The 15,097-nt window shown below is 40.4% G+C and overlaps 1 protein-coding gene across 2 annotated transcripts; it reads left to right on the forward strand.

Annotated features, from left to right (window-relative positions):
- The first annotated feature begins 216 nt into the window (after positions 1 to 216).
- ino80 (INO80 complex ATPase subunit) lies at positions 217 to 13,825 on the forward strand. 2 transcript variants are annotated; one of them, XM_007561054.2, is made up of 25 exons: positions 217 to 378; positions 3,042 to 3,106; positions 3,235 to 3,423; positions 3,500 to 3,654; positions 3,759 to 3,826; positions 4,084 to 4,230; positions 4,315 to 4,432; positions 4,529 to 4,731; positions 4,851 to 4,904; positions 5,010 to 5,213; positions 5,414 to 5,618; positions 5,819 to 5,886; positions 5,977 to 6,198; positions 7,240 to 7,320; positions 7,776 to 7,871; positions 9,051 to 9,110; positions 9,915 to 10,057; positions 10,518 to 10,602; positions 10,685 to 10,802; positions 10,894 to 10,979; positions 12,265 to 12,432; positions 12,610 to 12,743; positions 13,208 to 13,275; positions 13,365 to 13,458; positions 13,597 to 13,825. In XM_007561054.2, the coding sequence occupies exons 3-25, from the start codon at positions 3,275 to 3,277 to the stop codon at positions 13,805 to 13,807; spliced, it is 2,937 nt and encodes a 978-aa protein (XP_007561116.1). In that variant the 5' UTR covers positions 217 to 378; positions 3,042 to 3,106; positions 3,235 to 3,274; the 3' UTR covers positions 13,808 to 13,825. The 2 variants fall into 2 exon arrangements, with proteins under 2 accessions (XP_007561116.1, XP_007561115.1); XM_007561053.2 differs by having other exon boundaries at positions 218 to 378; positions 3,756 to 3,826; positions 13,597 to 13,824.
- Positions 13,826 to 15,097: the final 1,272 nt, after the last annotated feature.

Below are 15,097 nucleotides of genomic sequence, written 5' to 3' on the forward strand. Positions count from 1 at the left end.
TCGAGATCGGAAATTCATCGTCGTGCTTGTATTATGCATATTTATACGACTTGCAATGTCATATGTAAGAGTAATATAACATTTTTTAACCGTAAAGAAATCTTGCTATTTTTTTTTGGTTGCTGGTGTTGGCTCAAAGATACCGGTTGACTCTCGTCTCTCTATCTGGTATTGATTAAAGCGCCTGCTCCTTGCTGTAACCTGGCCATGGCGTCGTGTCTCTGCTCTCTCAGTAACAGAAAGTGGCCGCCTCTCTGCTGCTGCTGCCGACTCAAAGCTCACAGACTCGCTTGGTGCCTCAAACCGCCATTTTGGAGCCACAGAACCGAGAGTCGGCAGCAGCGACGAGAGGGACCGGAGGGGGGACACGGGGCTGAGGTGAGAGACTCCGCGGTGGTTGTTATGGCGAAGGAGCAATGGGGAAGATGGCCAGGAGGGAGAAAGAATTAAAAGATGGGGATCGTGCATACACCAGGCAGCCGAGCCTCTGCTATTACCCGCTGCAAGGGTACGAGAGGCGCGGGCGGTGGGCCTCGGTGTCGTAACAGCAAGCAAGCCAACAAATTATTATTAAACTGATATATCTTTATACATTGTTTAGGCTGGGAGGTGGTGGCCTTAAAGAGACAGAACCAGTTTGAATACTTCATATTTATGGCGTGAGACGATGTCCTCGTCAGAACTCCTTCGTTTCTGATAAGCTAGCCAGCTAGCATTTCTGATAATAAACCACGTTAAAAATGATACAGCAAACAGTTGTCTAATTACATTTGGTGGCTACTGAAGGAATCTACCAATATTGACTTGAATATTAGGGCTGGTTTAATAAACAGCTGTCAGCGCATGTGTGCACCAGCACCTTGACCCCTTTCTATAACTGATCGGAGCCAGCTAACGGTCGTTAGCTTGTATGCTAACCGTCCGAAGGTTAGCTAGCAAGAGGAGCCCTCCATCAGCGCTCGTCTGGATGTACTTCTCTATAACGAAATATGACAGACAAATAGTAATGATAAAACACATTTCTGCATTCTAAAAACAACAAAGCCTGTCTTTATTTTAATTTAATTTTTAACACTTCTAAAGCAAACCAAACATGCCAATTCACATTACAATTGGCAATTCTTGCTTATTTTTATCCTCACATACAAACGCACACACACAATATAGCATGTAAAAATATTTGTGCCCTTCTCAGTTATTGTAAAAAGCTATATTGACATCACTGGATTCAAACACTGACCCCTCTTCAATTTTTGACTAAAGTCTGTCACTGATCTTTCCTGCCACTGCCATAGATTCTTTACCTTAGATTCAAGTTGGGACTCTTACAGCGTAACTCAAAATTATTTGTTCCAGGCATTAGACATTTTTTAGTTAAGTTAAAAGAATAATTTAAATATTTATCTGTATCTACAGATCCTCAGACAAAACAGAACAATTTTACAGATAGGATAATAGTATGACCAATTTAACAGAATTAGCCAGGGTTACAAAGGTTATATAACTCATGAGCTACACCTGTATCTCAGAATGGGTTGGCAAGTTTGATCAAATATTTATTTAGAGTCTATGCTTCAAAACATATCTTGTTTTTTATAAATGGAATGCCTTTGTTATACCCTCTGTCCATATCTTAATTGTTGGAACATTCTTATTCTTCCATAATGTGAGCATTTATTTGTTTTTTCCCCCTGCTGTTATGAGACAATAGGAAATTGTGATCCAGTTTTGGTTAATGTATGTGAGGTTTCAGATACTCCAAGAATAATAAGGAGTCACAACTTCCATAATTTGAGACGTTACATGAGCCAGAAATGTAAAGGCTTTATCGCTGAGGCCCTGTAGAACAGCAAGGAATTTGGGAGTGCTAATCCTCCAGAAATTTTGGACCGCATAAATGTATTTTGCTTATTTTATGAGCTATACATGCTCTCAAAAATGGAGTCATTAAAGAGTCCAATTGTTCAATAAAAACCTTTTGAGCAGATCAAGGTATACTTCCAGAAACATTAAAGTGTCCTCCAATTACCAATTTGTCTGTAAAATATAAAACTATATATATAGGAGTTTCCATATTAAAAGCACATATCTTCACTAATGTAATGCAGGTGCTATGAACTACTATAACTTAGCAACGAGGACTAACATAAGTAATTGGATTAACTGAGATGAAGTGATCATTGAATAGATGGTCAACTAATTTAGCAGTTACTCATTAACTAGTGTGTACAGACTGAAAAAAGTAAAAAAAAAAAAAACTACATATTTGTAAATATGTTCTATTTACAAATATGGCCTAGTTTTAGGCCATATTGGCCTAGTTTTAGCTTCACTTGGTTCAAATTAAGTAAAACAAACAAACAAAAAAATCTACTGCTATCCAATTACATAATCCAAAAAGTAATCACCACTTGATGTTAAGTGAAGCAGAAAGGGCTGAGCTTTTCACATTTTCATGTTAGAAGTATTATTTAGCAGCTACCTGGATGCATCCTTTGCTGCTAAGGATCAATTATACACCAAAGGAATGCTGTTATTGCATTTTACACAATAAAAAGAATTGGATTATTTGTATTTTCATATATATACGTATATTTTACTTTTAATATTGTAGGACATACAATATTAAGTAGTTCAATGAAAAGTCTTGTCAGATTAATCATCACAATAATCAATAGAATAAACGATTACGAAAATAATTGTTAGTTGCTTTCCTAATAGTGACCCTCATTTCATCTATAGTTTTTTTATGCGTACTACTTTTCGCATGGTCTTTTCACAAGAATTCACTTCTTTACTTCCTCATTTCATAAAATTAGAGAAACTGTGCTGCTAAGCAATAATACAGCAGGGCTGTCAAACTCATTTTCATTTTGAGCCATATCAACATCACACATGTCCTCTAAGTTGTGGCAGAATTAAACTGTTAGAATTTAAGTAAATAACTTTCTCCGCACTTTGTGGAGTACGTGTAACATGATGCATGTTACACGTACATGCATCACGTGTAAGAGAAAATGATTGGATTTCTTCTTTTCTAGACTCTTTCACCTTTGTGAGGTAATTCATCTTGGACTCAAGAGGAATGCCATTTCTTTCCCAAAAGGTAAAGATCCTCTGTGGCCTTGTGCATGGATTATGTGCTTCTAGAATACTGCGCATCCTGGAATTAGCCTCTTGGCCCCCCTCCAGTCGTGTATAACTTACTCATCTTCAGTGTGTGCATTTCTTCAGTAAAGGGTTCTGCCCTGCTGGGCGGAGGAGTAAGTGCTGCATGGCGTCAGGGCAAGATGGCCGCCAGGAGGACAGGACGCCGGGGCTCTCTGGCCTGGCCAAGCCTCTCTACCTGCAGCGCTTGGAAAGATCTCTGAAGTTGGACAGTTTCCTGCGACAAACCGCTTCTATCTTTAACAGAGACATAAGGTATAGAGAAGAGGAAGGGGATGTCACAGGGACGGACTGCAGATCAGTGCACTAAAGTTTCGTGTTGTTACTGTAGCGACGATAGCGATGACAGCGACGGCGCTTTGGGGACAGGCCTTTCCCTGGACGCCTCCAACCAACACGCAGCGTTGTCGGTGAAGACTGAGCCATGCGAGCAAGAAGATGCGCTGTCAGACTGCAAACCCCTTAACGGAGTACTGCAAGGCAAAGGTAAGAGGACGTTCAGAGACGAGATGTTTTTCTCCTGCACAAACCTCACTGCATCACGTTTATTTATAAAACATGACATTCTTCCCCTCGCTTCAATCCAGCAGACCAAAAGGCCGACAAAACGAATCTCTACAATTTTTCAAAGTTGAAAAAGAACAGGAAATGGCTCAAGGTAATGACAGCCGCTTTCTTTTAAGCATGTAAACATATTACACAAATGACCAGTTAATTTATAGTTAACTATATTATAATTAACATTCAATAAACAACTATTTGATAGTTTATTAGTGAAGGATTGCCATATATAGCTTAACAATCTGGTATTTACAGTTAATAACTACTTGAAGTGCTGCTCCCATTTTTTTTTTTATTGGCTTATTTTGAACCATTTGCATTCCGTTTTAGCCTCCTTTCTTGTGTATCCTGCAGAACATCCTCCTGAGTGACGACACCACAGACTCTGACGCAGAGTCCGACGACGCTAACTTCAGTTTGTCTCGGGAGGAGCTCCACGACATGCTTCGGTTACACCGCTACAATCGGCAGCATCAGAGCAAGTTCTACTCCGACCGAGAGGTGCCGGCGACCGGGATCCATGCTAAGAGTCCCGCCCACTTAGGAGTTCCCCCTTCTGATCATTTTGTGCATCTCTCCGTGCAGCTCTGTCAGTATCAGTACTACAGCACAGGACTCCTGTCAAGTCACGATCCTTTCTATGAGCAGCAGCGCCACCTGGGAACGAAGAAAAAGAAAATTAAAGATGAGAAGAAAATCAAAGGTAAGGGAAGATGTTGATGATGTTGGTGCTAAAAAGCATAAAAATATTCCACGTTTTTCTTTTTTTTTCTTTTTTATTTTTGTTGTTTTTGTTTAGCAAAATTAAAGAAAGTGAAGAAGAAAAAGAAAAGAGGAGAAGAATTTCTCAACGAGGAGCGTCCGTACATCACCAAGGTGTTTGCAAAGTTTTCCCACGATGCTCCACTGCCCATGGTGAAGAAAAAGCATCTCACTGTTGAACAGCTGAACGCACGGCGGCGTAAACTGTGGCTCACCATCGCTAAAAAGGAGATCCCTAAGGTCAGTGTGTAAGAACCAAGGGACAAACCCGCATTTGCTCTACGATTGTGGACAAAATATGACCTGAAGATTGTTTTTTGTCCTTTATAACCTTTTATTTTTCTTCATCTTTATTACAGTCTTTCAAGCAGAAGACGTCTGCCAAAAACGTAGTACTCACCAACGCTAAAAAAGTAAGTCAACTTCACAGACAACTACATGCTTAAAATAAACTTTTACTGACGTCGTCAAGTCATTTTACGGCTCTGAGCGTTAACAGCTGCTTGGTGTTATTCCAGCTGGCCCACCAGTGCATGCGAGAGGTCCGGCGTGCCGCCATCCAGGCTCAGAAGAACTGCAAAGAGACGCTGCCCCGCGCGCGGCGCCTCACCAAGGAGATGATGCTCTACTGGAAGAAATATGACAAAGTGGAAAAAGAGCACAGGAAGAGAGCCGAGAAGGAAGCTCTGGAGCAGCGGAAACTCGACGAAGAGATGAGAGAGGTGGGTCACTACTGGGTCGATGTGGATGGAGACGTCAGAACGGGGTTTCTACACAGTCTGGACAAGGCTTTCAATTGGATTGAACTATTTTCTGACTAAAAAGGACTAAGAATGAGATTTGTACAGCAAAGGGATTGAATTTTGACATGAAAAATGTTCTTTTACAATCTTGGATGCACTGACGTTTACTCCCTCCGCAGGCTAAACGTCAGCAGCGCAAGCTGAACTTTCTGATCACTCAGACGGAGCTGTACGCTCACTTCATGAGCGGCAAGGCCAGCATGGGGACACCGGGAGGGGACACGACGCAGGAGGACATTTTGCGAAAGCTCGAAGACAATTCGTCACAGAGACAAATCGATGTGGGGGGAGGCGTGATGGTCAATGTTGGACAGGAGGATTATGGTATGATAAGCAGCTTGAGGAATTTATTTGATTTATTAGACAAACGCAGTGAGGCAATCGTAAAAAAAAAACAAAAAAAAAACATACCAAATTTCCAGCTTTACTTTGTTTTGTTCAACCAATACCGTATGTGATCAGTAAAAACTTCATATTGAATTTGATTCTAATCGTTTATATCAAATGATTTTATGTGCTTACAGACAGCGAATTCTACAAATCGCAGGCCCTGAGGAATGCTAGAGAAGCTTATCAGATTCACCAAGAGAGAGTAAGCTGATATCCCTCCATCAATGGAGATTCTGTCATCGCCTACAAAAAGAAGAACTCTTAAATATACCTCTGTCGTGTCTTCATGTAGACCAGGATGTTTGACGAAGAGGCCAAAGACAGCCGCAGTGCCTCTCTGCATGTTGCGGGCAGCATGTCCTCAGGACTGGCCTCTGGGTTTGGAGAGAGCTACAGTCTGTCAAACCCCTCCATCCAAGCAGGCGAGGACATTCCTCAGCCCACCATTTTCAACGGAAAACTCAAGGGTTATCAGCTCAAAGGCATGAACTGGCTGGCCAACCTCTATGAACAGGTAAGTTCGTCTGTCTCTCTCAGTAAAAACTTGACTGGGAAACTGAAAGCTTTTTTGTTTTTAAGGTTTTGGAGCATTGTTTTGTGTTTTTGGTTTCCTAATCGCATCATTAGCATTAGCCTAAAAATGTAATCGGGCCTCAAATAGTTTTTCTTATTTTTTATTTTTTTTAAAGTTTCATCTATATTATATAGGGGGCAGCTACTAAAGGCTGAGTCTTTCCAAGCATGGTCTGGGTCTGTTCTCACCAGTATGACTTCACATGATGAATTATCCTTTAAAAAAAAAAGAAAAAGTATGCCTCGAAGATGAATTGTAAAGAAAACAAACCTTTGGTCTTTCAGCAGCAATATTCTGAAATATTGCAGAAGGTTTTGGGAAGTGTGAAAAAGAAAGGGGGAAAAAAATCGTCAGATACTGAGTCTAGCTACACAGCCCGCAGAAGAGATGTAAAGCGAAACCTTCTTACACAAGACGGAAACCATAAACAAAAACACTGCAGAGGTTTTCTGGGCACGACCTCGTCTCGGATTGTTAGAAGGACATGTGTTGTGTGGTGAGCTGAGTCAGCGTTTCAGCTCGCCTCAGGGGAAAATGGATTCCATGTTTCCGATTTTAACGTTATAATGTTGAAAAAGCGCTACGTGTGTTCTGATCTGGCATCACAGTCAGGGTTTGAGAACAACGAAAATCCAAAACACACTTTTCAGATTAAAAAAAAAAAAAAGTTTTTTTTTTTTTTTTTTTTTTTTTACTTCACAATTTTGTTGCTGTGAAGGTTGCGAAATGAGAAATGCGGAAAAACTTAAAGCGCTGCAAATACTCTTGCACATTGGTAGCTTTTCTGTCTGTATTACTAAAAGAATCAAGTGTTTAGATGAGAGTGCGTGGTCAGCGTACATCAAAAAACACAAACTTTAAGGTGTTTTTGTTGTGCAATCCTTGCTTTGTATTATTTTTTGGGCAAACCATAAAATTACGCTATTAAACGCCCACATGGAGTAATTTAGCTCTCCGTTTGTTTTCTTCTCTTTGCCACAGGGGATTAATGGAATCTTGGCTGATGAAATGGGACTTGGGAAGACGGTTCAAAGCATCGCCCTGCTGGCCCACCTAGCGGAGGTGAGAGAGAGAGGACTGGGTCAAAGGGGCGACGGGCTCGTTTACACCTCTCCTCCGTAACATGCTGGAATTTTATCTCGTCTCCATTGTTTTTCACTCGTGGAAACATCTACCGGGCTGCCTCTTTGTGCACCTGCTTCCTCTAAAGAGTTCCTGGTTTGCAACTCTGCTTTTTTTTGTTTTTTTTGCAGGTGCTGGAACATTTGACTGCATAAGTAAATATGTCAGATTTCACACATGTGAATAGCGAAATTGCCAGCTTTATTTAGTCTCTTTCCTCTTAAGAAGGGAAGAAGTGGTAATCAAAGGTTGTATGCGGCTTGTTTAGATCGATGACAGAAAGACGCGCGCTGCGTTCCTCGTAGGACTTCCTGTTTTTCGGGTCCCACTTTCAACCGCATACGCAAAGACCACCTGGTGTGGCGGCTGATGAGGTCTGCTCTTTTCCCCCGCAGAGAGACAACATCTGGGGTCCGTTCCTGATCATCTCTCCGGCGTCCACGCTCAACAACTGGCACCAGGAGTTCAGCCGCTTTGTGCCCAAATTCAAGGTGGGAATCTGTAAATGCCGACCGAATGCGGCAACGGAAACACCCGCAGAAAACATTCCTCTTTTAAATCTTTCTCTTTTTTTTCTGTTCCTCTTCTCTATTTATGTGTCAAAAATGTAAAACTGGTTGATTTTTTTTTTTTGTACTACAAACATCCATTAGGGGACAGTATTGTAACATAATACTTTTTTTTACTCAATAGAAGGCTATTTTGAATTTTTAAGATTTTTTTTTTTTAACTAATCTTTTCGCATAGCATAGCTGGCCTTTCTGGCCTTTGGATGAATGTACTTGCCAAAGTTTTCATAACCCTTAACCCTTTTTTTCTCTTTTTCTTTTTTTCATTTTTTCCTCTTTGCAAGCACAAATCTGAATGTAACTTAGCTGTATTTTACTTGATAGACCAACACCAAGCAGTGCATAATCATGAAGTTAGAAACAAAAGGATACATGGATGTTAAAAAAAATCTAATTGTTTTCAACACTTTTGTTCCTCTGATACCCCCAAACAAAAGTGAGGGACATTGTTTTCAGACATCGCCGAAATGCTAAACGAAGTTCAAACGTGTGTAATTTAATCTCAGCATAAATACCTTTGTAAGGCACTTAATATTAGCTGTAAGTTGGCTCACACACACACACACACACACACACACACACACACACACACACACACACACACACACACACACACACAAAATGTCTTTGTTATCCTTAGCATTCAGCATGCTTTATCATTAATTCTGGAAGCGAATCAGTTCCAGTTTGTTTTGCTAATGGGGTGCAAAAAGACCCCATTACACAATCTGAAGATAAGCTTCCTGAGCTGTGAGAGCAAAGCTGACCGAAAACAATGGAATGACAGCTGGTGTTGAGTTATGTAGCGACATTTACATCTTTTCACATCATGTTCTACATCAGGAGGTTCGCCTGTGATTTACGGCGAGTGCTGTACCCTGAATGTTTCCCCTGTGAACATCCCTGGTGTTTGTTTGTTTGTTTTTTTGTTTTTGTTTTTCTTTCTCTCGCTGATGATCATCGTAGCTGTGAAGGGTTTAGAGGAGGGCGGTTTCTGGGCGAGTAGATTAACTCTGCGATTATTTTGATCAGCGCAAATTCGCCGATAACAGCAGACGCAGCTTTTTGCGTTTTGTCACGTTGCTGATTTGTGTCCCGCAGGTGCTGCCGTACTGGGGGAACCCCCACGACCGCAAAGTTATCCGGAAATTTTGGAGCCAGGTACAAATAAGATTACACTGAATATATGGAGTGTTATTTATTTTGGTAAAATAAGTAGCACTTAAAATCAAGATTGTCTGGTCCTGAAGTCTGAAGGTTACAGGTAGTAAGAGACCAAAGTGGACTCCCACTGTGTTAAAACAACTTAAATGTGGAGAAAAATAAAAAAGCTCATAGCAGTTTATGAGAATAGTATTTTATTAATCTTCTGTCTTTTGGCTGTTCCTTTTTTGTTTATCTATTTATTTTTACATAGGGACCATTAATAATTCATACAGAAAATGGAGGTAGGAGGCGATCCGCCACCAGTAACTTATTTTAAATGGAATCTGGTGAAACATTTCCTGTGCCTAATCAAGAACACTGTTATATTAATTTTTACACTGCCTTACTTTTTTATGTAGTTACTTTGTTTAAATGTTTTGAACCCAGTTCTTGTTTCACTCAGGAAGGTTTTTAGTGACACACTGCCTCCAACCACCATTTCCTGTGTAAATAATCTTTGGCTTCTATGTAAAAATATGGCTCAATGCAAACATGATGACTGTTTATAGGTTATTAAAATTGCATTGCATACATTAACCGGATTTTGTTGAGATGGCAGGAGTTGTCTTTGTCTTTCTCTGTTTAGCTGTTAGCTTCAGGCTAGCTAATCTGGATTTATGCTAAACGGAGATACTAAAACAGATATCTATTCAGAGACGATAACTGCTTATAATCTTTTAAGCAATAATTTTCTCTTCTGTCATTTTTCTTTCTCTTGTAGTCGGTAACCGTCTGTCTCTTTTGCCAATTCTTACTTAGAAAACACTTTATACACAAAACGCACCTTTTCACGTGGTGATCACGAGCTACCAGCTGGTAGTCCAAGATGTGAAGTACTTCCAGAGGGTCAAGTGGCAGTACATGGTTCTGGACGAGGCCCAGGCTCTGAAAAGCAGCTCCAGGTAAAGCAGATTTTTAATATGTCTGTTTTGCTACCTGTGCTAGTTATGTTAATATTTGCGCTTGGTTGTTTTAAGACTCAGTCTAGCAGAGTTACGACAAAGGAGAAATTTTGATCTCTGCAAAATGAAACGATCTTTTGACATTGAAATCAAACAGAGTTTGCCAATTTATTTTTGAACTAACACTTCGTAGAGCTGATACAAAAGTTAAGCTATTCAGTGAGGTCGGCACATCATAAATCAGGCAGGATATAGATTTCAGGGACACTGTTCTTAAGCTCAAAATCGACCAAAAACATCTGGAATATGTTCCCACTGACTTCCACAGCTGTGCAGCTATGCATCATACGAGTTTTTATTGGAGACGGATCAAAATGTGCTTACTTTAAAAAATACATACTGGTGGATTGTATGTTAATACCAGTGACAAACGTGTTTGTTTGCTTTTTTATTTGGTTAGCGTTCGGTGGAAAATCCTCCTGCAGTTCCAGTGTCGGAACAGACTCCTGCTGACCGGGACGCCCATCCAGAACACTATGGCTGAGGTTTGTAGTGTGTATATAGACATTTAAATACATGTGTTCTTATCAGAAGTGTTAACAACGGTATGTCGTTGCTATTTCTCAGCTGTGGGCCCTGCTGCACTTCATCATGCCCACATTGTTCGATTCCCACGAAGAGTTTAACGAATGGTTCTCCAAGGACATCGAGAGCCACGCTGAGAACAAGTCTGCCATCGATGAGAGTGAGCGCAACAGAAATGTTCCTCTCAGTTTGCCATTTATACTTTTGCATGTAATATGTTGTGTGTTTTTTTTTTTGCTTTCTCTTTTAAGATCAACTTTCCAGATTGCACATGATCCTCAAGCCGTTCATGCTGCGCAGGATCAAGAAGGACGTGGAAAATGAACTCTCAGACAAGGTAAAAAACAAAACAAAAAAACTTTTGTTTGTTTGAGCAAACCTCATGGTCAAACTATCTTTTGGATTAGTTGCAGTTCTGAACTGCCTTCAAGAAGAAGGAATGTGGGTTTTTAATTGATTAGGCATATTTTTCTTGTAAAAATGCAACGAAAACTGATATATTTTTGAGATGAGTTCCGTCTAAAACTCTACGGTATAAAAGCTCATATCCTAATTGTGTGAATTATCCCCGCTCTCCACTCTTTCTGCCTCTTTGCTCACCTCGGTGACACGTAAAGTGTTGCAATAAGCCTGAGAGTGAAGCTTTTATTGGCAGATCCTCCTGATTGTATGCTGGACTCGGGCCCTCCTGCTACACACACACTTAAGCTTTGGTATGCAGAGGAATGGCAGAGTTCATCACTCCCCCACATCTGTCTTTTTTAACTTCTCCATCTCGGCGCCCACTAGCAGCCCTGCCAGCGTACTTCTCCTCCTTCTCCACACTCATTGGTCGTCTCTTGTTTTTCTGTTGATTTTTGCTTTTCCTTTCCTTCTATTATGTTTCTGCATAGTGAGGTCATTCTGGCATTTGGTTATCTGCTTACCTTCAGCTCGGGATTATAATGTGAGATCCAGCTTAACAGTGCTCGGTACCTGATGGAAAAACATCTGAAATGCGAACGCTTAATTATATAAAACAGTAAATTGTGTATAAATGAGATTTAAACTGCTCCTTTCCTTTGCTTCTTCTCAATGGTATTGTTATATAAAACTAGTAGCAGTACTTTGAAACAGCTGTGTCCAATTCGAAGAAAGAATCACACAAACTGAGCCGGTCAGGCTAGAACCTGAAAACCAGAAAATTTGTTCTCATTAAAACAACTTTTCTTTTTTTTATAATTTTAAAATGTTTTTTTTTTTTTGTCTGGTAACATTGTGGCTGTTTTTGATTAATATTATGACTATATTCTCATAATTGAACAAAACTTTTCTCTGTCTTACAATTCACAGAAGTTCTGATTAAAATAAAGGGCCACTTTTTTTGAAAATATTTTCTGTCATTTTTTATTTTAGCAAAGAAAGTGAGCAAAAACATGTAAACATATATTTTTTAAGACATATCATGATAAACTGTGAGTCCCGTTGATGAATGCAATGGCCTGTATTGACAGTTACCAGACAGGAAACTGACACATCGAGGACTGTTGCCACTTTTTACAGGTCGTCCGCCCCACCGTTACACCGGGAGAGGCCCAATGAATGTGTTGTTCAAAGCAACTTTGTCTTCTCCCGCTCTGCAGATCGAGATCCTGACCTACTGCCAGCTGACGTGCCGCCAGAGGTTGCTCTACCAGGCTCTGAGGAACAAGATCTCCATCGAGGATCTCCTCCAGTCTTCCATGGGCACGTCCCAGCAGGCCAGCAGCACCACTTCCTCGCTCATGAACCTGGTCATGCAGTTTAGGAAGGCATGTGCTGTTTGTTGCCTTTGTTTTTTTCTTTCTGTTCAGTCTCCAAAGTAAACCCAATTAAGTGAAACTACTTGACTTTTTTTCTGCATATTTTCCTAGTTATCCACAAAATCATGTATTCACAAATTGTATTTTCAGATAGAACCACTTTTCATTGCATGGTTTTGTGTGCAGGTTTGCAACCACCCCGACCTGTTTGAGCGTCAGGAAACCCGCTCCCCTTTCCACATGTCCGTCAAGCCATACGTCATCTCCAAGTTTCTCTACCGTCATGGTCTCGTCCGCACACACAACCAGGCCAAGAACAAGTACGCTCTGCTCCACTCAGTCTTTCTAAAAAAAACCCAAACAAACCAAAAAACACCAGCTCAATCAAAGCTGCTGCTTAATCTCCAAAGTCGTTAAAAACTAATAATTTCCTCACAGCTACATGTTTTTAGTGTCTCCACCAGTTTTTTTTTTTCAAAACACATATCTCAGGTTCAGTCAGATTGGATGGAAACTGTCTGTTCAAGTCTTGTCACAAAAAACCTCAGATTTAGTTCTGGACATCTCATGTGCATTATTCTATTTTGTCTTTTTCCAGCTGTAATAGTTATACTGAGCTAAAATTTCTTTTATGTTGGTCTGTCACATAAAATCCAAATCAAATTCCAGTGAATCCTGGATATCTAAGGGTGTAAATACCTTTCTAATACCTGGCATTCTGATGGTGTTGCTCCTCACACCTAGCATTATAACCCAATCTTGTATCTCTTCTCATCTTTCTCAGATTACTACAAGTGCTGTTATCTCCTTTTTCGCCAAATCACATCCAGCAGTCCCTTTTTCATAGGAAAGGTGAGCACCACGCAGAAAACGTGGCAACAACTCCACTCTGTGTGCGACGTCATTTTCACCGCCTTGTGTTTTGGCTGTTCTTTTCTCAGATGACGAAAAAGGAAGCTGCTTCTCCTTCTTGCGCTTTATTGACGTGTCACCAGCAGAAATGTCCAATATGATGCTGCAAGGCACCTTAGTGAGGTGAGCGTTGAAAGTCATCCGTTTGCTCGCTTGGGATTTAATCTGATGGAAGCGATTATTCTGCATCGCTTACCTTACTTTTGTTTTGGGGTTCAATGTTTGTAATTAGATGTTGTGTTTTTTGTGTCCGCCTCCCAGGTGGTTAGGTCTTTTCCTGTCCCTGAAAGCTGCTTACCGGCTCCACTATCAGCGCCTGTTCGACCCCGTCGGGGAGCATCAAGACGAAGGCGACAGAGGGGGGATACAGCACAAGAGTGTGTGTCTTTCTCACAAGGATCTGATCCTGTGGCTCAACAGACCGACCGCCTTCCCCAACACACAAACCAGTCCCGTCCTCCAGGTGAGTTAAAAACAAACAAAAAAAACAGAGACACACACGGGTTGTGAAGAAGAAAATTGTAGGTAGCTATCTTCCATTTTCTTGTGAAATGTTGAAGACATTAAACACTAAAAAAAAAAAAACATAATTAAAATTAGATTTTAAGGAGATAAAGAATCCAATATCCAATGGGAAAAATTGAAGCTGCACCAATTTCTGTTTTCGCTGATCCTTAAAACAGCCTGATCTGGTATGCAAAAGTTGCCAAGTTGACAACAGTGAGATGAAAAGTGTTAACTGTGCAACTACAGATGTGATTGTGGGCGAGTCTGTCAGTCAGCCCTCTAACACAGCAGAGCGAAACGTGACGGTGCCAGATTTTCAGACTTATGCAGATGTAGACAAGATCGGCGGGTAAGGTTGGTTCCACATGTAAGTATTGGTTGATTGCTGATCGTTCAAAATTAAGCAATAGTTGTGACTGCATGGCATAGCAACCAGAGCCCCATACACGCAAATGCTGCCCTTAAATATTGGTATTGCACTTCTTTAGGACAAAGAAATGTGATTCGTATCACTAAACGGCACACAGTAACTGTATTTAGCCGTATTTTCAGATTTATTGATTGACTCAATGAAACAGCAGCAGAGAAAACAATAAAACCAGCGATCCCAAAAATCCACAGTTTAGCCTTAAAATGTCCTAAATTAGTTTTTAAACGTAAGTTGGCCTTTAAGATGTTAATCACAGGTCTTAAATTTATCATGAAAGGACTATTTAACCTTGTATATTCAGTTAATGTTTTTTTGTGTGGGACTTTTCTGCCAGGCAAAAGTTTGTGTCGCACTCAGACATCATTACTGCATTCGAAATTGTAAGCTAGCGGTTATTCACTGCTATTATACTCTAACTGGATAGCCAACCTTTTGCTTCTCTCGTGGGTAAGTACAAATTTAAAGCTTGTTGGCTGAATGAAGGTTGAACACTTCTGTGAGGATATTGGTCTTAAATTCTAGCCACGATGGTCTTAAAAAGTCTTCAATTTGAGTTGGTGGAACCTGCAGCATCCCTGAAAATGGTAAATCAAAATTCCTATCATGATAAATAACAAACAATACGATAAATGCCCGGCCTTGTACTCGACAGAAATAAACTTAAAACAAGTGTAATTTTTCCCATACAAAATAACTGAAACTTAGCTCGTCTGCCAAACAACAGGCAAACGAGTCTCATAACAATGATTGGTTGTTTTGGTGGTTTGTGGGAGAGAACAAAACATTCAGTGAGGGAAAAAAAAAAGACATTGTATTGTTTTTTTT

This window comes from Poecilia formosa, unplaced genomic scaffold (genome assembly GCF_000485575.1).
Source record: "Poecilia formosa unplaced genomic scaffold, Poecilia_formosa-5.1.2 Scaffold122, whole genome shotgun sequence".
In the NCBI taxonomy this organism is placed as follows: domain Eukaryota; kingdom Metazoa; phylum Chordata; class Actinopteri; order Cyprinodontiformes; family Poeciliidae; genus Poecilia; species Poecilia formosa.